This window comes from Salmo salar, chromosome ssa04, assembly GCF_905237065.1.
Source record: "Salmo salar chromosome ssa04, Ssal_v3.1, whole genome shotgun sequence".
NCBI classification, from domain to species: domain Eukaryota; kingdom Metazoa; phylum Chordata; class Actinopteri; order Salmoniformes; family Salmonidae; genus Salmo; species Salmo salar.
In genome coordinates, this window is record NC_059445.1 from 78685925 (window position 1) to 78707200 (window position 21276).

General features: G+C 46.3%; 1 protein-coding gene across 12 annotated transcripts in view; it reads right to left on the reverse strand.

Moving 5' to 3' along the window:
• Positions 1–21276, reverse strand: part of LOC106603880 (transcription factor COE1-A) — a 334815-nt gene that overhangs the window by 3513 nt on the left and 310026 nt on the right. For 3 of the 12 annotated variants that reach the window (XM_045717372.1, XM_045717369.1, XM_045717370.1), the window contains exons 12-16: positions 12045–12110; positions 9622–9799; positions 8094–8273; positions 5343–5531; positions 5100–5168 (exon numbers count right to left, since the gene is read on the reverse strand). In XM_045717372.1, coding sequence (XP_045573328.1) covers positions 5101–5168; positions 5343–5531; positions 8094–8273; positions 9622–9799; positions 12045–12110 — 681 coding nt within the window. In that variant the 3' untranslated portion in view covers position 5100. Of the gene's footprint in view, positions 1–5099; positions 5169–5342; positions 5532–8093; positions 8274–9573; positions 9800–12044; positions 12111–21276 lie in introns of all 12 variants that reach the window. The other 9 variants (XM_045717367.1, XM_045717364.1, XM_045717365.1 and 6 more) reach the window with 5 other exon arrangements.

Below are 21276 nucleotides of genomic sequence, written 5' to 3' on the forward strand. Positions count from 1 at the left end.
ACTACACAACACTACATAACACTACATAACATTACACAACACTACATAACACTACACAACGCTACATAACACTACACAACGCTACATAACACTACATAACACTACACAACACACAACACTACAATACATAACACTATACAACGCTACACAACACTACACAACACTACACAACACAATGCTACACGACGCTACACAATACAACACAACACTACACACTACACAATTGTTGTGAATTTATTACAAATACAAAAAATGAAATATCACATTTACATAAGTATTCAGACCCTTTACTCAGTAATTTGTTGAAGCACCTTTGGCAGCGATTACAGCCTCGAGTCTTCTTGGGTATGACGCTACAAGCTTGGCACGCCTGTATTTGGGAAGTTTTTCCCAATCTTCTCTGCGGATCCTCTCAAGCTCTGTCAGAGTGGATGGGGAGCGCTGCTGCACAGCTATGTTCGATCGGGTTCAAGTCCGGGTTCTGGCTTTGCCACTCAAGGATATTCAGAGACTTGTCTCAAAGCCAGTCTTGCTTTGTCTTGGCTGTTTGCTTAGGGTCGTTGTCGTGTTGGAAGGTGAACCTTCACCCCAATCTCAGGCCCTGACCACTCTGGAAAAGGTTGTTATCAAGGATATCTCTGTACTTCGCTCCGTTCATCTTTGCCTCGATCCTGACTAGTCTCTCAGTCCCTGCCACTGAAAAACATCCCCACAGCATGATGCTGCCACCATCATGCTTGACCGTAGGGATGGTGCCAGTTTTCCTCCAGATGTGACGCTTGGCATTCAGGACAAAGAGTTCAATCTTGGTTTCATCAGACCAGAGAATCTTGTTTCCAATGGTCTGACTCCTTTAGGTGCTTTTTTGGCAAACTACAAGCGTCTGTCATGTGCCTTTTACTGAGGAGTGGCTTCCATCTGGCCACTCTACCATTAAGGCCTGATTGGTGCAGTGCTGCAGAGATGGTTGCCCTTCTGGAAGTTTCTCCCTTCTCAACAGAGGAACTCTAGAGCTCTGTCTTAATGACGATCAGGTTCTTGAGTACCTCCCTGACCTAGGCCCTTCTCCCCCGATTTCTCAGTTTGGCCACCAGCTCTAGGAAGAGTCTTGGTGGTTCCAAACTTCTTCCATTTAAGAATGATGGAGGCCGCTGTGTTCTTGGGGACCTTCAATGCTGCATAAATGTTTTGGTACCCTTCCCCAGATCTGTGCCTCGACACAATCCTGTCTCGGAGCTCTACGGACAATTCCTTCGACCTCATGGCTTGGTTTTTGCTCTGACATGCACTGTCAACTGTGGGACCTTATATAGACAGGTGTGTGCCTTTCCAAATCATGTCCAATCAATTGAATTTACCACAGGTGGACTCCAATCAAGTTGTAGAAACATCTCAAGTATGATCAATGGAAACAGGATGTGCCTGTTTCCATAGCAAAGGGTCTGAATACTTATGTAAATAAGGCATTTCTGTTTTTTATTTTTAAGACATTTGCTAAAACCTTTATGGTCATTATGGGGTATTGTGTGTAGATTGGTGAAAAAACAACAACATTTATTTAATCCATTTTATAATAAGGCTGTATCGTAACAACATGTGGAAAAAGTCAAGGGGTCTGAATACCTTCCGAAGGCACTGCCCAAAATGACAATATACAGTATATAATTCATGTTTGGCTAGAATGAACCAGCTCCATCATCTCCAATCATTCACAGTTGGGTACATGGTAACGGATTGACAAGATGTGTTTGTTCCCTGAGCGGAGTCTAACATGACCTAACATATCCAGTGTAGTGGGACAGGTCAAAGGTCAGAGGCCAGAGGAGGACCTCTAAAGTGTGTTCCTTAGAAGTGTGTAAGGAATGTTTATTGCTTGAGATTTCACTTGACGTTAGTTATGCAACTGCTGACAAACACTAAAAAGGATGCTGGGTGTTTTTCTGCAGGCGTTTTGCTCTCAAATCTACTGCTGATGGAATCAAGAGAGGCAGGAAAAGTTATGCACGCACACACACACACACACACACACACACACACACACACACACACACACACACACACACACACACACACACACACACACACACACACACACACACACACACACACACACACACACACACACACACACACGTGTTAGCTCATCGATAAATTAACGCAATATGTCATAAACCAAAATCACAAGTGTAATGTACAAAAAGAAAGCGTTTAAAATGTTTATGTGAGGATATCAAAATGATCTTTGAATAAACCCAGATTTGGTTTACTAATCTTAGAACAATCTGATTTACATGGAAAGCACAAATGCTTCTCAACAATTCCAGCTGATAATATGCCCGACTGCACAGGAACTATTGCTGTATGTGGTATCTTCTGGCAGTTCTATGTCAGTTCTGTGAGACGCACGGGACTGGGAGAGAAGGAGCTTGGGATTAGATACGGCGCCTCGCTGACAAAACATCATGTATGACAGTGACTCAACTCTAGCTTTGATCTGCAGTAGTGTAACACAAACCGAGTCAGTCGGTGGGTGTATGTCAATGTAAATAGCGACAGTATCGATTGTCAACAGAGACCAACAGCTGTCTTTGTTGATCATTTCCCAGCCTAGTGTGGGGGGGGGGGGAGCCTGTCTGACAAACTGCAGATCGAGAGAGAGAGAGAGAGAGAGAGAGAGAGAGAGAGAGAGAGAGAGAGAGAGAGGAGACTGTGGAAGCACACTCCACTGCACTACGCTACTCTACAGTGTTGTTGTGCTCCTGTGACTCTGTAGAAGCACACTCCACTGTACTATGCTACGCTACACTATCTTACAGAGTGTTAAAGGAGTGATATTGTGCTCCTGTCTCAGCTTTTGTTTGGCTGGTGGAGCTCTAACACTAAACTATGATTTAACAGATACTTTCCAAAAAGAACATCCTATACTGGTATCCAGCCACGGCTTGGCGGGTTTATTGAATAAACAAAGACCTTATGTAAATTGTGAGATATCTCTTCTGATTGTGTTGCAGTAATGTACAGTCGTGGCCAAAAGTTTTGAGAATGACACAAATATTAATTTCCACAAAGTTTGCTGCTTCAGTGTCTTTAGATATTTTTGTCAGATGTTACTCTGGAATACTGAAGTATAATTAGAAGCATTTCATAAGTGTCAAAGGCTTTTATTGACAATTACATGAAGACGATGCAAAGAGTCAATATTTGCAATGTTGACCCTTCTTTTTCAAGACCTCTGCAATCCGCCCTGGCATGCTGTCAATTAACTTCTGGGCCACATCCTGACTGATGGCAGCCCATTCTTACATAATCAATGCTTGGAGTTTGTCCGAATTTGTGGGGTTTTGTTTGTCTACCCGCCTCTTGAGGATTGACCACAAGTTCTCAATGGGATTAAGGTTTGGGGAGTTTCTTGGCCATGGACCCAAAATATCAATGTTTTGTTCCCCTAGCCACTTAGTTAACACTTTTGCCTTATGGCAAGGTGCTCCATCATGCTGGAAAAGGCATTGTTCGTCACCAAACTGTTCCTGGATGGTTGGGAGAAGTTGCTCTCGGAGGATGTGTTGGTACCATTCTTTATTCATGGCTGTGTTCTTAGGCAAAATTGTGAGTGAGCCCACTCCCTTGGCTGAAAAACAACCCCACACATGAATGGACTCAGGATGCTTTACTGTTGGCATGACACAGGACTGATGGTAGCGCTCACCTTGTCTTCTCCGGACAAGCTTTTTTCCGGATGCCCCAAACAATTGGAAAGGGGATTCATCAGAGAAAATGACTTTACCCCAGTCCTCAGCAGTCCAATCCCTGTACCTTTTGCAGAATATCAGTCTGTCCCTGATGTTTTTCCTGGAGGGAAGTGGCTTCTTTGCTGCCCTTCTTGACACCAGGCCATCCTCCAAAAGTCTTTGCCTCACTGTGCGTGCAGATGCACTCACACCTGCCTGCTGCCATTCCTGAGCAAGCTCTGTACTGGTGGTGCCCCGATCCCGCAGCTGAATCAGCTTTAGGCGACAGTCCTGGCGCTTTCTGGACTTTCTTGGGCGCCCTGAAGCCTCTTCACAACAATTGAACCGCTCTCCTTGAAGTTCTTGATGATCTGATAAATGGTTGACTTAGGTGCAATCTTACTGGCAGGAATATCCTTGCCTGTGAAGCCCTTTTTGTACAAAGCAATGATGACGGCACATGTTTCCTTGCAGGTAACCATGGATGACAGAGGAAGAACAATGATTCCAAGCACCACCCTCCTTTTGAAGCTTCCAGCCTGTTATTCGAACTCAATCAGCATGACAGTGTGATCTCCAGCCTTGTCCTTGTCAACACTCACACCTGTGTTAACGAGAGAATCACTGACATGATGTCAGCTGGTCCTTTTGTGGCAGGGCTGAAATGCAGTGTAAATGTTTTTTGTGGATTCAGTTCATTTGCATGGCAAAGAGGGACTTTGCAATTAATTGCAATTCATCTGATCACTCTTCAGAACATTCTGGAGTATATGCAAATTGCCATCATACAAACTGAGGCAGCAGACTTTGTGAAAATCAATATTTTTGTCATTCTCAAAACCTTTGGCCACGACTGTATGTATTGGGTCTGTTGAGGACAGCAGTGTGTCCTGTCCTGTCCGGTCCTGGGAGAAAGCTCTGTGTTCCCACACCCACACAGCTACAGCCTGCCCTGCCCTCTAGCCCCTACGCATTCATGCCCTTTCTCCTCATTCACACACAGGAAGATAGGCACGACCACAACAGCATTAAAGCCAAATAAAAGGACAAACTTCTGAGTAATATGACTACTCTGCCAAATGCCCTTTTAGCTGAATAAACAAAAGCACAGACCAAAATTAGAGATATCCTCTCATCTCTCATCCTCTCTTTTGTCAAAATATACAACTGCAATATGAGGATGGTTGATGTTAATGTAATGGGTAAGGTGATGGGTAGATGGGTGGAACGATGGATGGATGGATGGATGGATGGATGAGTGGATGGAGAGATGGATGGATGGATGGATGGATGGATGGATGGAGAGATGGATGGTTAGTGGGACAGAGGAGGAGAAGGGAGGATGGGTGCATGCCAGAAAGAGTAACGTACTTCAGGAAAAGGCCAGGCCCTGCAGCGAGCTGGCTGTGGAGTACTTGCTAGAGTCCACAAAAGACTGATCTGAGGGAGGGAGCGCAAAGAGAGGAGGGGAGGAGAGAAAGAAAAAAAAACGTGTCATTTCAAGGCCAGAGAAGGGGAGGAGGGGAGAAGGGAAGGAGGAATGACAGGGGATATTGGGGACGTAGAGGTTGGTTAGAGAGACATAATAGTGTCTCGATTGGCTAAGGGGCTCACCTTGGAGACCGTTGCCGTTGGTGCAGGTGGGTGGGGGTGAGGTCTGAGGTCGCACCACAGGGGCGAAGGCGCTCTTCTGCTTGACGGCCGACACCATGTTGGCAGGGGAGAAGGAGAAGATCCCAGAGGAACTGCTGCAGTTAGAGGGCAGGCTGGTGGAGGACGCCATGGTGGGGCTGGAGGGAACGACTGGAGGGATGGAGAAAGGGAGAGATGGGGAGGGAGGGAGAGATGGGGTAGGGAGAGGGAGAGGGAGGGCGGGAGGGAGGGAGGGAGGGAGAGATGGGAAGAGAGAAGGAGGGAGGGAGAGAGGGCAAGAAAGAGACAGAGAGAGAGTGAGAGAGAGAGAGAGAGAGAGACGGAGGGAGGGAGGGAGGGAGGGGGGGGAGGGAGGGAGGGAGAGATGGGGGAGGGAGGGAGTGAGAGAGAGAGGGCAAGAGAGAGCGCGGGAGTGAGAAAGAGAGAGAGAGAGAGAGAGAGAGAGGGAGAGAGAGAGAGAGACAGGGAGGGAGACAGGGAGGGAGGGAGGGAGGGAGGGAGGGAGGGAGGGAGGGAGGGAGGGAGGGAGGGAGGGAGAGAGAGATGAGGGAGTGAGAGAGAGAGGGCAAGAGAGAGCGCAAGAGTGAGAAAGAGAGAGAGAGTGTGAGAGAGAGAGAGAGAGAGAGAGAGAGAGAGAGAGAGAGAGAGAGAGAGAGAGAGAGAGAGAGAGAGAGAGAGAGAGAGAGAGAGAGAGAGGGAAGGAAGGAAGGAAGGAAGGAGAGAGAGGGGGAGGCATAGCAAGAGGTTAATTTCACCATGTAGGATTAATAATTTATCGGAGAACACAAGAAAAAACAACTCCTTAAGTATTCAAGGGGGAAAAGTTTCAAACGAGAGGAAATTAAATTCAAGTTCATTCTTACAAATGAATGCTTATTGGTTAACTATTCAACCCAATCCACATAGCAGTGGTCTCTTAGGTAGTTAGCAATTCAATGCTAGCACACTTAGACAACCATTTCAATTCAACATTTACTGCTCTTTAATGTTTTTCTTACTGGTTACACTTTATTAGAAGTGATTCTTGTTATTTCACCATTTAAATAGATTTATAACTCCATCGAGGCAGAACCATGAAACAATGGCACAATCCATTTATCAAATCCTAACTAATCAATTAATGAAAATTGGAAGCACAGAGCCCAGGCTCGTGGATTGATTGGAAGTGTCTAATGGAGTCAGCCAGCCTTTTAAAATACTTGTTAACATCGTTGGGAGCAAAGTGATGAAATTGAATTGTTACCCCTCCAATTAGTTTATTGATTTAATTAACAGTCTTTAATTCCGTGGCCAGGCTAGAAAGGATCTGTGATACGGCCAGTCAGGCACTGCAAACAGGCAATACACCAGTGACTCTCAATCCAATTTCAGGGAAATCCGATGGAAGGACACACAATGTTAAGGAGAGAGGCCGCCAGTCCTCCTCAAGCCCAGAGCATTCCAGCGCGGTTTCTCCTCCTAACCAGAGTAGTCTCGTATAGCTAATTCATAAGGCTTGATGTTGTCAGTGGAGATTTATCTGCCTGAAAGAAATCTGTAGGCGTCTGTTCTTAGATCCACGCCAAATGGTCCTCAAACACAAACCTTCACAACTGGCACCCACCATCATCATTAGACCAAATAAACAACCTCTCTCTTTTTGTCTGTCTCCCTCTAACACTCTCCCTCTGGGTTTCCCTCACTGGAACAGGGAAGTCAATTCAGAATTTGCAGGAGAACAGCAACATAGTGGATGTATGGCTGTCAGATGAAAGGCGATTAGAGGAGAGGACTGGTTTTAAGAGTTGTTCAGGCTCCAGTACTGGGAGACTGCCAGGCAGACAGCCAATAGCTCTAGATCTGAAGGCCTCCCTGTCACCACCAGACCTCCCTGTCACCACCAGAACTCCCTGTCACCACCAGGCCCCCCTGTCACCACCAGGCCCCCCTGTCACCACCAGGCCCCCCTGTCACCACCAGACCTCCCTGTCACCACCAGACCTCCCTGTCACCACCAGGCCCCCCTGTCACCACCAGGCCCCCCTGTCACCACCAGGCCCCCCTGTCACCACCAGACCTCCCTGTCACCACCAGGCCTCCCTGTCACCACCAGACCTCCCTGTCACCACCAGGCCTCCCTGTCACCACCAGACCTCCCTGTCACCACCAGACCTCCCTGTCACCACCAGGCCTCCCTGTCACCACCAGGCCCCCCTGTCACCACCAGACCTCAGACATAGGGGCAGCCATGCAGTGAATAGTGGGTGAGCTGAGTGTGGGTGGGTGGGTGGGTGAGCTGAGTGTGAGTGGGTGGGTGGGTGGGTGAGCTGAGTGTGGGTGGGTGGGTGGGTGGGTGAGCTGAGTGTGAGTGGGTTGGTGGGTGAGCTGAGTGTGGGTGGGTGGGTGGGTGAGCTGAGTGTGGGTGGGTGGGTGGGTGGGTGAGCTGAGTGTGGGTGGGTGGGTGGGTGAACTGAGTGTGGGTGGGTGAGCTGAGTGTGAGTGAGTGAGTGAGTGAGTGAGTGAGTGAGTGAGTGAGTGAGTGAGTGAGTGAGTGAGTGAGTGAGTGAGTGAGTGAGTGAGTGAGTGAGTGAGTGAGTGAGTGAATGAGTGAGTGAGTGAGTGAGAGAGAGAGTGGGCTGGCTGTGGGTGGGTCGGTCGATTGGATGGATGTAGGTGGGTGAAGGTGGTTGTGAGCTATCTGTGGGTGGCTAGAAGAGCTAGAGTTGAACTCACTGGCGTAGGGCGAGTTGGCAGCGCTGCCGTTGAGGAAGCTGGGGGATCCTCCCAGGTTGGACATGCCAGTGTTGCCGTAGCCGTTCATGCTGGTGGTCACAGAGCTGTAGTTACTCTGCTGGGGGGTGGAGCTGGGCACATAGCCATGTGGAGACACGCTGCTCGTGTTCCGACTGAAACCTACACACACACACACACACACACACACACACACACACACACACACACACACACACACACACACACACACACACACACACACACACACACACACACACACACACACACACACACACAGAGAGAGAGAACAAAGATATCAGTCACCTTTCTTAATCATAGAACCACGTAAAAGTGTAACGTCACAGACAACGTCACAGTGTAACGTCACAGTGTAACGTCACAGACAACGTCACAGACAACGTCACAGTGTAACGCCACAGTGTAACATCACAGACAACGTCACAGACAACGTCACAGTGTAACGTCATAGTGTAACGTCACAGTGTAACGTCACAAACAACGTCACAGTGCAACGTCACAAACAATGTCACAGTGCAACGTCACAAACAATGTCACAGACAACGTCACAGTGTAACGTCACAAACAACGTCACAGTGCAACGTCACAAACAATGTCACAGATAACGTCACAGTGTAACGTCACAGACAACGTCACAGTGCAACGTCACAGTGCAACGTCACAGACAACGTCACAGTGTAACGCCACAGTGTAACATCACAGACAACGTCACAGACAACGTCACAGTGTAACGTCACAAACAACGTCACAGTGCAACGTCACAAACAATGTCACAGACAACGTCACAGTGTAACGTCACAAACAACGTCACAGTGCAACGTCACAAACAATGTCACAGACAACGTCACAGTGCAACGTCACAGTGCAATGTCACAGACAACGTCACAGTGTAACGCCACAGTGTAACATCACAGACAACGTCACAGACAACGTCACAGTGTAACGTCATAGTGTAACGTCACAGTGTAACGTCACAAACAACGTCACAGCGCAACGTCACAAACAATGTCACAGTGCAACGTCACAAACAATGTCACAGACAACGTCACAGTGTAACGTCACAAACAATGTCACAGACAACGTCACAGTGTAACATCACAGACAGCATCACAGACAACGTCACAGTGTAACGTCACAGACAACATCACAGACATGGTCACAGTGTAACGTCACAGACAACGTCACAGACAACGTCACAGTGTAACGTCACAGACGTCACAGTGCAACGTCACAGACAACGTCACAGTGTAACGTCACAGACGTCACAGTGCAACGTCACAGACAACGTCACAGACAACGTCACAGTGCAACGTCACAGTGCAACGTCACAGACAACGTCACAGACAACGTCACAATGCAACGTCACAGACAACGTCACAGTGCAACGTCACCGACAACTTCACATTCACAAAACACAGCAGCTACGTTTCTATTCAGTTACCGGTTTCTATGACGATAGCGCCACACCCGTATCGACCCGCCCCCTCACCCTGATTGGCTCCCTGGGAGGACTCGGACACGTTGACGGCCAGCTGGCCAGGGAAGGAGTTGACCCCCATCATGCCTGCGTGGACAGAGCTGTTGCCCAGGCCGCTCAGCTGGTTGTGGTTTCTGGGAACATTGTAAAGAGCCTCCGCGATGTCCGCCGCACGCTTCAGAATCATCTCCTGCCACAGGAGAACACAGTTAGACGAGCGTTCACATATACACTGGTAGAGGAACCACAACACTGGTACCAGTTAAAGTAGATTTTATATAAACAACACTGGTACCAGTTAAAGTAGATTTTATATAAACAACACTGGTATCAGTTAAAGTAGATTTTATATAAACAACATTGGTATCAGTTAAAGTAGATTTTATATAAACAACACTGGTATCAGTTAAAGTAGCTTTTATATAAACAACACTGGTATCAGTTAAAGTAGCTTTTATATAAACAACACTGGTATCAGTTAAAGTAGATTTTATATAAACGACACTGGTACCAGTTAAAGTAGATTTTATATAAACAACACTGGTATCAGTTAAAGTAGATTTTATGTAAACAACACTGGTATCAGTTAAAGTAGATTTATATAAACAACACTGGTATCAGTTAAAGTAGCTTTTATATAAACAACACTGGTATCAGTTAAAGTAGCTTTTATATAAACAACACTGGTATCAGTTAAAGTAGCGTTCATAGAAACACACGAGTGACAGTTTAAAGGGCCAATCAGCAGTTGACACAGTCTCCCCATCTCTGTCTGGGTAAACAGCTGAGGAATGGAGCTGGAACCATATTGAAATTCATAAACAGAGCTATGGATGCAATGACTGACCATCCATGATATCTACATGACAGTTTTAACCATGTTATGAGGCTATAAAGTGTTTACAATTACATTGTTTACAAACAATGGCGTAAAACCAGCTTATATGTTGGGTTCTGGTGGGGTACGGCAGTAGAACCAGCTTATATGTTGGGTTCTGGTGGGGTACGACAGTCGAACCAGCTTATATGTTGGGTTCTGGTGGGGTACGAAAGTAGAACCATCTCATATGTTAGGTTCTGGTGGGGTACGACTGTAGAACCGGCTTATATGTTGGGTTCTGGTGGGGTACGACAGTAGAACCAGCTTATATGTTGTGTTCTGGTGGGGTACGACTGTAGAACCGGCTTATATGTTGTGTTCTGGTGGGGTACGGCAGTAGAACCAGCTTATATGTTGTGTTCTGGTGGGGCACGACTGTAGAACCAGCTTATATGTTGTGTTCTGGTGGGGTACGACAGTAGAACCAGCTTATATGTTGTGTTCTGGTGGGGTACGGCAGTAGAACCAGCTTATATGTTAGGTTCTGGTGGGGTACGACTGTAGAACCGGCTTATATGTTGGGTTCTGGTGGAGTACGACTGTAGAACCGGCTTATATGTTGGGTTCTGGTGGGGTACGACTGTAGAACCGGCTTATCTGTTGGGTTCTGGTGGGGTACGACTGTAGAACTGGCTTATATGTTGTGTTCTGGTGGGGTACGACAGTAGAACCGGCTTATATGTTGTGTTCTGGTGGGGTACGACAGTAGAACCGGCTTATATGTTGTGTTCTGTTGGGGTACGGCAGTAGAACCAGCTTATATGTTAGGTTCTGGTGGGGTACGACAGTAGAACCAGCTTATATGTTGTGTTCTGGTGGGGTACGACTGTAGAACCGGCTTCTATGTTGGGTTCGGGTGGGGTACGACTGTAGAACCAGCTTATATGTTGGGTTCTGGTGGGGTACGACAGTAGAACCAGCTTATATGTTGTGTTCTGGTGGGGTACGACTGTAGAACCGGCTTATATGTTGGGTTCGGGTGGGGTACGACTGTAGAACCGGCTTATATGTTAGGTTCTGGTGGGGTACGACTGTAGAACCGGCTTATATGTTGGGTTCGGGTGGGGTACGACTGTAGAACCAGCTTATATGTTGGGTTCTGGTGGGGTACGACTGTAGAACCAGCTTATATGTTGGGTTCTGGTGGGGTACGACTGTAGAACCGGCTTATATGTTGTGTTCTGGTGGGGTACGACTGTAGAACCGGCTTATATGTTGGGTTCTGGTGGGGTACGACTGTAGAACCAGCTTATATGTTGGGTTCTGGTGGGGTACGACAGTAGAAGCCAGTAGAACCAGCTTATATGTTGTGTTCTGGTGGGGTACGACAGTAGAACCCAGTAGAACTGGCTTATATGTTATACACTACTGTACCTGTCAACATTAGTGAACATGTCATTTTCCCCATATATTACTGTTACTACACTCCTCAGGTATGCTATGAACCACCGGAGATGAATTAATAATGACGTATAACTGGTGGAACGCGGATGCAGGGAGATGTGACAGGATGTAGCGGGGACAGAGGGAGAGATGGTGTCTGTCTGAACTGCACCTGGTTGTTGTGAGGCATCCCATACAGAGCCTCCACGAGGTCTGCTGCCCTCTTCAGAATCACTTCCTGTAGAAAGAGAGAGAGGGATGGAAGTAGGGAGAGAGAGAAAGAAAGAAAGAAAGCGAGAGAGAGAGAGAGAAAGCGAAAGAGAGAGAAAGCGAGAGAGACAGAGAGCGAGAGAGAGAGAAAGAGAGAGAGAGAGAGAAAGAGAGAGAGAGAGAGAGAAAAAGAGAGAAAGCGAGAGAGACAGAGAGAGAGAGAGAGAGAAAGAGAGAAAAAGAGAGAACGGGTGAGATGGTGTAGCAATATATTGTTGTTCAGCAATAAACATTGAAAGACCTCATATTTGTGGTTGAGTCATCTACTGTAAAACCCTCAACTTTCACCTCTGTCCTGGCTCTTTTACAGTGCAACATGCAATTTGGTCTTTTCCTGGAATACCTTGAACATTTCCTTTTAGTGAGTACCATTACCAACAACCTAATACATTGCAACTATACTGTATAGCAGCCTATTGAATTGTTCAGACTGACAGAGAGAGAGAATAGCACCAGTATTGCTCTCTACATCTGCTTTCTATTGGAGAAAGACAATGAAATCTGTGTGAAAAGGTCACTAAGGACTTCTTCATACACTCTTCATTGGTGTTGGGAAATAATTCAGCAAAAACACTTATTTCTCAGAAGACATTTTCGTGGAAATTAGACAACAGACGTCAGCACAAAAACATTCTTGTTAATGAGAAACAATTATTGAAGTGAATCATTTTTCGACTGGGGGGAGAGTATCCCGAGCCAAACTGAGTCAACTGCCTGAAGTATTGTTGTGTATGCCTCTAGCTGTAGTGTTTCTCATAAGCACTAGCCTCCCTCCACTCCAACTCATCAAACGCTTTATGGCAGCAGAGGGAACTTCACTCTTATCTTCAATCTAAGACACAGGCCCCCAGGGACACCTACAACAATAATTCCATTAAGTTCTGTGTTGTTTTCGACTTGTTTTGTTAAATACGTTGTTTGTTGTTGTTGTCTATAAAGCATTTTATGTGTTGTCAAGTCCATTATGTCTTTGCATAAAAAATTTTTCTTAAAGGAAGCTTAGGGTCGTTCCACCAATTCGGTGCCTGTTTGGGGTTTTAGGCTGGGTTTCCGTATAGGAACTTTGTGACATCTGCTGATGTAAAAAGGGCTTTATAAATACATTTGATTTGATTTGTGCAACTTGGTCAAAACATTTCTGTCATAAAGAGCACATGTTCAACTTGATAAAAATCTAAAAAAGTTTCCCATTTCAAGAGATAAAATAAAAAAATGAATTTAGGAAGTGCCTATAAAGTGCCAAATAAAGTAACAGTATTGACCGTAACAGGGTTGACCATAACAGAGTTGACCGTATCAGAGTTCACTGTAACAGGAGTGACTGTAACAGAGTTGACCGTAACAGGGGTGACCGTAACAGAGTTGACCGTAACAGAGTTGACCATAACAGAGTTGACTGTAACAGGGGTGACCGTAACAGGGGTGACCGTAACAGGGGTGACTGTAACAGGGGTGACTGTGACAGAGTTGACTGTAACAGGGGTGACCGTAACAGAGTTGACCGTAACAGAGTTGACCATAACAGAGTTGACCGTAACAGAGTTGACCGTAACAGGGGTGACCATAACAGAGTTGACCGTAACAGGGGTGACCGTAACAGAGTTGACCATAACAGAGTTGACCATAACAGAGTTGACCGTAACGGGGTTGACCATAACAGAGTTGACCGTAACAGGGGTGACCATAACAGAGTTGACCATAACAGAGTTGACCGTAACGGGGTTGGGGATTTCATCTTAAATCAGCCATAAATCCCCTTGTGAGGGGGAATGGAAGCTTGTTGTGTGCAACAGGGAGCGCCAACTGAAAGCAAGTTTCACAAAATAAATTGAATTGTTCAAACATTTTCTAGCCTGTCTATCTATGGGTAACAGGGTTGATGTATTAATTCTAGCCTGTCTATCTATGGGTAACAGGGTTGATGTATTAATTCTAGCCTGTCTATCTATGGGTAACAGGGTTGATGTATTAATTCTAGCCTGTCTATCTATGGGTAACAGGGTTGATGTATTAATTCTAGCCTGTCTATCTATGGGTAACAGGGTTGATGTATTAATTCTAGCCTGTCTATCTATGGGTAACAGGGTTGATGTATTAATTCTAGCCTGTCTATCTATGGGTAACAGGGTTGATGTATTAATTCTAGCCTGTCTATCTATGGGTAACAGGGTTGATGTATTAATTCTAGCATGTCTATCTATGGGTAACAGGGTTGATGTATTAATTATAGCCTGTCTATCTATGGGTAACAGGGTTGATGTATTAATTCTAGCCTGTCTATCTATGGGTAACAGGGTTGACGTGTTATGATCGACCCGCTGTTTTCCACCACAAAACACCAGAAAATTACAAATTGTAGAGCCAGCGCACATGCTTTTACGCTAGGATTTGACTATTAGATGTTTAATGTGTCTTTTGAAGAAAAAAAATATTTAAAAAAATTGTTTCATCATATTAAAACGAGAGTTCAAAATGAGGGACAGACGTAAATGAATCACTAATCACTTTAAATAAATAATAATATTCAGAAATGTCTTTGTCAAAGCAACAAAATAACGAGGGCTTTACAATGATGATGGAATTCTGAGACATTTTGGCATTAAATGGGTTAAAATCTTCCTAGAAAGTTGACGGAGGGACATGTCAAAATGCAGAATTTTGGTATTTTAGCAAGCCTTTATTCAGATTTATGTTTTCCTTGTGGTCTATATTAAAGGGCATTTCATTTCAAATGATAATATTTCTACTTAAAATATTAAAAGGCACTCTTTTCATAGAATGACCCTATATTTAACGTGTCTGGGTTATTCTGACACGCCAGGTCCAAGATATACAGAATATTCAGACCACTCATATGACTGTCTAAAAACAACATTAAGGTGTGACTATAGGCTACTTTCCTGTAGGCTACCCTGATCTTTTTATCCTGTTAGGGCTAGGGGGCAGTATTGACACGGCCGGATAAAAAACGTACCCGATTTAATCTGGTTACTACTTCTGCCCAGTAACTAGAATATGCATATAATTATTGGCTTTGGATAGAAAACACCCTAAAGTTTCTAAAACTGTTTGAATGGTGTCTGTGAGTATAACAGAACTCATATGGCAGGCAAAAACCTGAGAAGATTCCAAACAGGAAGCGCCCTCTCTGACAAGTTGTTGTTCATCTTGGCTCTTTTTATTGAAGACTGAGGATCTTTGCCGTAACGTGACATTTCCTACGGCTCCCATAGGCTCTCAGAACCCGGGAAAAAGCTGAATGATATCGAGGCAGCTTCTGGCTGAAACACATTATCGCATTTGGATAGTGGCTGGTCAGAGTACTCTGAGACTCACGCTCGTGCACGAGGGCACGACGAGATGTATTTATTTTCTCTCTCTTTGTACATATACAGGCTTTCCCGGTCGGAATAGTATCGCTTTTTTACGAGAAAAATGGCATAAAAATTGATTTTAAACAGCGGTTGACATGCTTCGAAGTACGGTAATGGAATATTTAGAATTTTTTGGTCACGAAATGCGCCATGCTCGCCACCCTTATTTACCCTTTCAGATAGTGTTTTGAACGCACGAACAAAACGCCGCTGTTTGGATATAACAATGGATTATTTGGGACCAAACCAACATTTGTTATTGAAGTAGCAGTCCTGGGAGTGCATTCTGACGAAGAACACCAAAGGTAATCAAACTTTTCTAATAGTAAATCGGAGTTTGGTGAAGGCTAAACTTGCTGGGTGTCTAAATAGCTAGCCCTGTGATGCCGGGCTATCTACTGAGAATATTGCAAAATTTCACCGAAAAGCTATTTTAAAATCGGACATATCGAGTGCATAGAGGAGTTCTGTATCTATAATTCTTAAAATAATCGTTATGTTTTTTGTGAACGTTTATCGTGAGTAATTTAGTAAATTCACCGGCAGTGTTCGGTGGGAATGCTAGTCACATGCTAGTCACATGCTAATGTAAAAAGCTGGTTTTTGATATAAATATGAACTTGATTGAACAAAACATGCATGTATTGTATAACATAATGTCCTAGGGTTGTCATCTGATGAAGATCATCAAAGGTTAGTGCTGCATTTAGCTGTGGTTTGGGTTTATGTGACATTATATGCTAGCTTGAAAAATGGGTGTCTGATTATTTCTGGCTGGGTACTCTGCTGACATAATCTAATGTTTTGCTTTCGTTGTAAAGCCTTTTTGAAATCGGACAGTGTGGTTAGATTAACGAGAGTCTTGTCTTTAAAATGGTGTAAAATAGTCATATGTTTGAGAAATTGAAGTTTTTGCATTTTTGAGGTATTTGAATAACGCGCCACGTGATTACACTGGCTGTTGAGTAGGTGGGACGCTAGCCCATAGAGGTTAAACAATCATTCTCAGACACGTACAATTACAGTACTTCAACTGGCAACTATGAATTAAGATATATGCAATAACAGCCATGTTTTGTTTGTTGTGAGAGGTGAAACCAGAGACAGAACAGTAATACAACATAACAAATAGGAGTTTGCCACATTAAAGAGCCAGGCATATTAACTGTACAGTAAAACACTTCTACCCTGATCAGATCAATGTGTTTTCCTCTTTACATTCCTCCTTTCTCTCCTTCCTCTATTCCCCTGGCGTGTCTGTTTATATTTAAGCAGACACCTGGGTTTGAAGGGTCCTTTTTAAAAGTGAATGTGCTGGGCCCACAGCGTGAAGCTGCGGAACGACTAGCAGAAAATTGCTCTCCAGTTCCCGGCGTTAACCTCTGCTGTGAACACGACACGCAGCACGTGTGTGTAGGTGTGTGTGTGTGTGTGTGTGTGTGTGTGTGTGTGTGTGTGTGTGTGTGTGTGTGTGTGTGTGTGTGTGTGTGTGTGTGTGTGGGCGCTGGAACATATTGCCTCTCAATCAGCAGCTGAAACCCGGGGCCGTACTGACAGAACATGACGAGGAGGTCAGAACAGCAATAAGGAGTTTAGTGCGCTGTCCAAGGTGCTAAATTCACTCAATTATGCCAACGCTGCCACTGTGTTAACCTCTCATTACTGCCTCAGTGAGCAGAAGGACTGGGGGAGGAAGGAGAGGAGAGGACGATCCACACCGTGCCCGCCTCACACCTTCCCACAGCCGCAGAGAGATGGAGGGATGGAGGGATGGAAAGATGTGGGGTTTGAGGAGAATATAGAGAGAATATAGAGAGAGGAAGGGGAGATGGAGGGATGGAAAGACGTGGGGTTCGAGGAGAATATAGAGAGAATATAGAGAGAGGAAGGAGAGGTGGAGGGATGGAAAGACGTGGGGTTCGAGGAGAATATAGAGAGAATATAGAGAGAGGAAGGAGAGATGGAGGAGAGTGTGTTTCTTTGGTCTTGTCGTCTGTCTGTGTGGCCCCAGCCCCCGGGCCCCAGCCCCCGGGCCCCAGAGAGGCAGGTATGTCTGTGTGACCCCAGCCCCCAGCCCCCAGAGAGGCAGGTATGTCAGTGTGGCCCCAGCCCCAGAGAGGCAGGTATGTCTGTGTGGCCCCAGCCCCCAGCCCCCGGGCCCCAGAGAGGCAGGTATGTCTGTGTGACCCCAGCCCCCAGAGAGGCAGGTATGTCTGTGTGGCCCCAGCCCCTAGCCCCCAGCCCCTAGAGAGGCAGGTATGTCTGTGTGGCCCCAGCCCCCAGGCCCCAGAGAGGCAGATATGTCTGTGTGGCCCCAGCCCCCAGCCCCAGAGAGGCAGGTATGTCTGTGTGGCCCCATCCCCCAGCCCCGGGCCCCAGAGAGGCAGGTATGTCTGTGTGGCCCCAGCCCCCAGCCCCCAGAGAGGCAGGTATGTCTGTGTGGGCCCAGCCCCCAGCCCCCTGTCCCCAGAGAGGCAGGTATGTCTGTGTGGCCCCAGCCCCCAGCCCCCGGGCCCCAGAGAGGCAGGTATGTCTGTGTGGCCCCACCCCCCGGCCCCCAGAGAGGCAGGTATGTCTGTGTGACCCCAGCCCCCAGCCCCCAGAGAGGCAGGTATGTCTGTGTGGCCCCAGCCCCCGGGCCCCAGAGAGGCAGGTATGTCTGTGTGGCCCCAGCCCCCAGCCCCCGGGCCCCAGAGAGGCAGGTATGTCTTTGTGGCCCCAGCCCCCCAGCCCCCGGGCCCCAGAGAGGCAGCTATGTCTTTGTGGCCCCAGAGAAGCAGGGACACGTGTGACAGGGGAAGACGTCCATCAGAGGGGGATGAGAGAGACGAGGGGAGAGTCAGATCACACACATTACCATTAAACACAAACAATCTAAATCTAGAGGACGCCGTCAGAGACACACACCCCACACACCCCACACACACCCCACACACCCCACACACCCCACACACACCCCACACACACCACACACCCAACACACCCCACACACCCCACACACCCCACACATCCCACACACCCCACACACCTGGCCCCTGAGCTATTCTCCTAAAGGCCCTCAGAACATTTCTCTCTTCCAAAATGCTCTGCTCTCTCCGTCTAACATCTACATTTACATTTAAGTCATTTAGCAGACGCTCTTATCCAGAGCGACTTACAAATTGGTGCATTCACCTTATGATATCCAGTGGAACAACCACTTTACAATAGTGCATCTAAATCTTTTAAGGGGGGGGGGGGTTAAAAGGATTACTTTATCCTATCCTAGGTATTCCTTAAAGAGGTGGGGTTTCAGGTGTCTCCGGAAGGTGGTGATGAAACTCTCCATTTCATCATGTCTCCACGACGATAGATAAATTGAGGATCTGCTGAAGCTAACAGAGGGGGTTGTGGGTGACATCAGCATGATCCATTGGCTTGGTGAATGTAACCCAAGTCTATTTCCAGGAAGTTACTGTAAACCCAAGAAGTTACAGCAAACCCAGGAGGTTACAGTAATCTCTCTCTCTCTCTCTCTCTCTCTCTCTCTCTCTCTCTCTCTCTCTCTCTCTCTCTCTCTCTCTCTCTCTCTCTCTCTCTCTCTCTCTCTCTCTCTCTCTCTCTCTCTCTCTCTCTCTCTCTCCCTCCCTCTCTCTCTCTTTGTCTCTCTCTCTCTCTCTTCCTCTTGGGGAAGTGACTGTACACAGACTGTAACGGAGGCTTGTACTGGGTAAATTATGATCGGTCCTAATGTGATCACCATACATTAGGGAGAGGAAATGGTGGGAAAGAAACACCTGGGTCATATCTAGATATAAAGGCAACACACAAAGAATTCATTCACATGCAACCCAGGCCAGCAAGTAACTGACACATTTATCCCTGAGCTTGTTCATTTGCAATTGTATCATTTCCTAATGTTCTATTAGAGCCATAAAACAAGCAGGGTCAGAGTTGTTCATCTTGTATAGAGAGACCAAAATGATGATGTCATCCTTTTTGCTGCCCAGCCCCTGCTCCCCTGCACCCCTGATTCCTCTCTCTAATGCAGCAGGCTACTAGGATTTCATTAGGAGACACTGGATATAGGGTCTCCTCTCCCCTGCTCTGCTCGATTCCCCTCTCTTCTCCCCTTCTCTGTTCACCTCTCCTCTCCTTTCACTGCTCTCCTCTTCTCTCCCCTCCTCTCCCCTCCTCTCCCCTGCTCTCCTGTCCTCTCCCCTTCTCTGCTCTCCTCTCCCCTGCTCTGTTCAGCTCTCCTGTCCTCTCCCTGCTCTGCTCTCTCGGTACTCTCTCCATTCACTAATACTGCATGATAAAATGTACTAAAACATAATTACAGTATAGAAGAAGCATAAGGCTGTCAATGGTCAATAAGTGTTTTTTTCTTACATGAAGATTTTTTCAAATCCAACATACGAATACAATTTTTGAAATGTGAAGAGGCCCAGAGCAGCAATATTTCACTCGGGCATCACACTGGGCTGTGCCCATATGAAAATATGAGAGAGCTATGATGATATAATTGCGTTCTCCTTTACTGTGGGTTTTTATGTGTCATCTCTGTGTCATTTGGCTGACTCATACAGGATGGCCTTCGCTGGCGAGGAGGAGCAGAGTAAAAACGCTCTGTGTGATCATACATGACATCATCATACGTAACCGGATTACGACAGCGCTTGGTGAGACTACACAGTATGATGTCATCTATGAGCGGCTCACTGACCACAAAAAAAGGCTGACATTGTATCTTCACTGGTATGACTTTAATATTGTACAGTCGCTACATCATATCAGTCTGGGAGATATAATGATGATACTTGATCCACATGGCCCTACTGTTTTTATCCCACGATGAGAGAGAGAGAGAGAGAGAGAGAGAGAGAGAAAGGGGGGGTGAATACAAGATGTCCACCCTGTTTCTAGCTCCTTGCCAACTGTGCAATATTTAGTTATATCTTACATTATTTGCTCAGAATATTAGATTGGTGGTAACTCACTAGAAATTCGAGCAGAAATTCAACTTCCCTGACCTGGATTCTTTGTTTGAACTTCCCGAGGCAGCTCTATTCAAACCAGGGGCTGCACCAAAATGCCGACACCAGAGAAGAGGAAGAAGAAATGGGGTCCTTGTCAGACTCAGGCAGTGTGCATACCATCTACCCCTTCCCAGTATATTAAATGCTAACGTTCATTCCATGGACAATAAAGTAGACAAGATCAGGGCCATCACCGCTACGGCTCTCAAGGAACTACACTGGACTATGTGCAAACTGGAACCTGCATATCCCGAGGCCGCATGTATTGTATCTGGCGACTTTAATAAAGGAAATCTGAGGAAAATGCTACCAAAGTTCTATCAACACATATCCTGTGCTACACGCGCAATACAGACCCTGGATCATTGCTGCTCTTCCTGCCAGCACGGCTACAAGGCCCTCCCCTGACCTCCCTTCAGCGAATCAGATCACGCCTCAACTCTGCTCCTCCCCACCTATAGGCAGAAACTTAAGTAGGAAGCTCCCGTGGTAAGAACTGTTCAACGTTGGTCTGACCAATCGGAACCTATGCTTCAAGATTGTTTTGATCACCCGGACTGGGAAATGTTCCAGTTAGCCTCTGAGAATAGCATTGATGTATACACTGACTCGTGACTGGGTTCATCAGGAAGTGTATAGAGGATGCTGTTCCCACGGTGACGATTAGAACTTATCCAAACCAAAGCGCGAACCACCGTATCCATGGCAACGGGACTGAGAACATGGACAAAGTGGAGTTGCA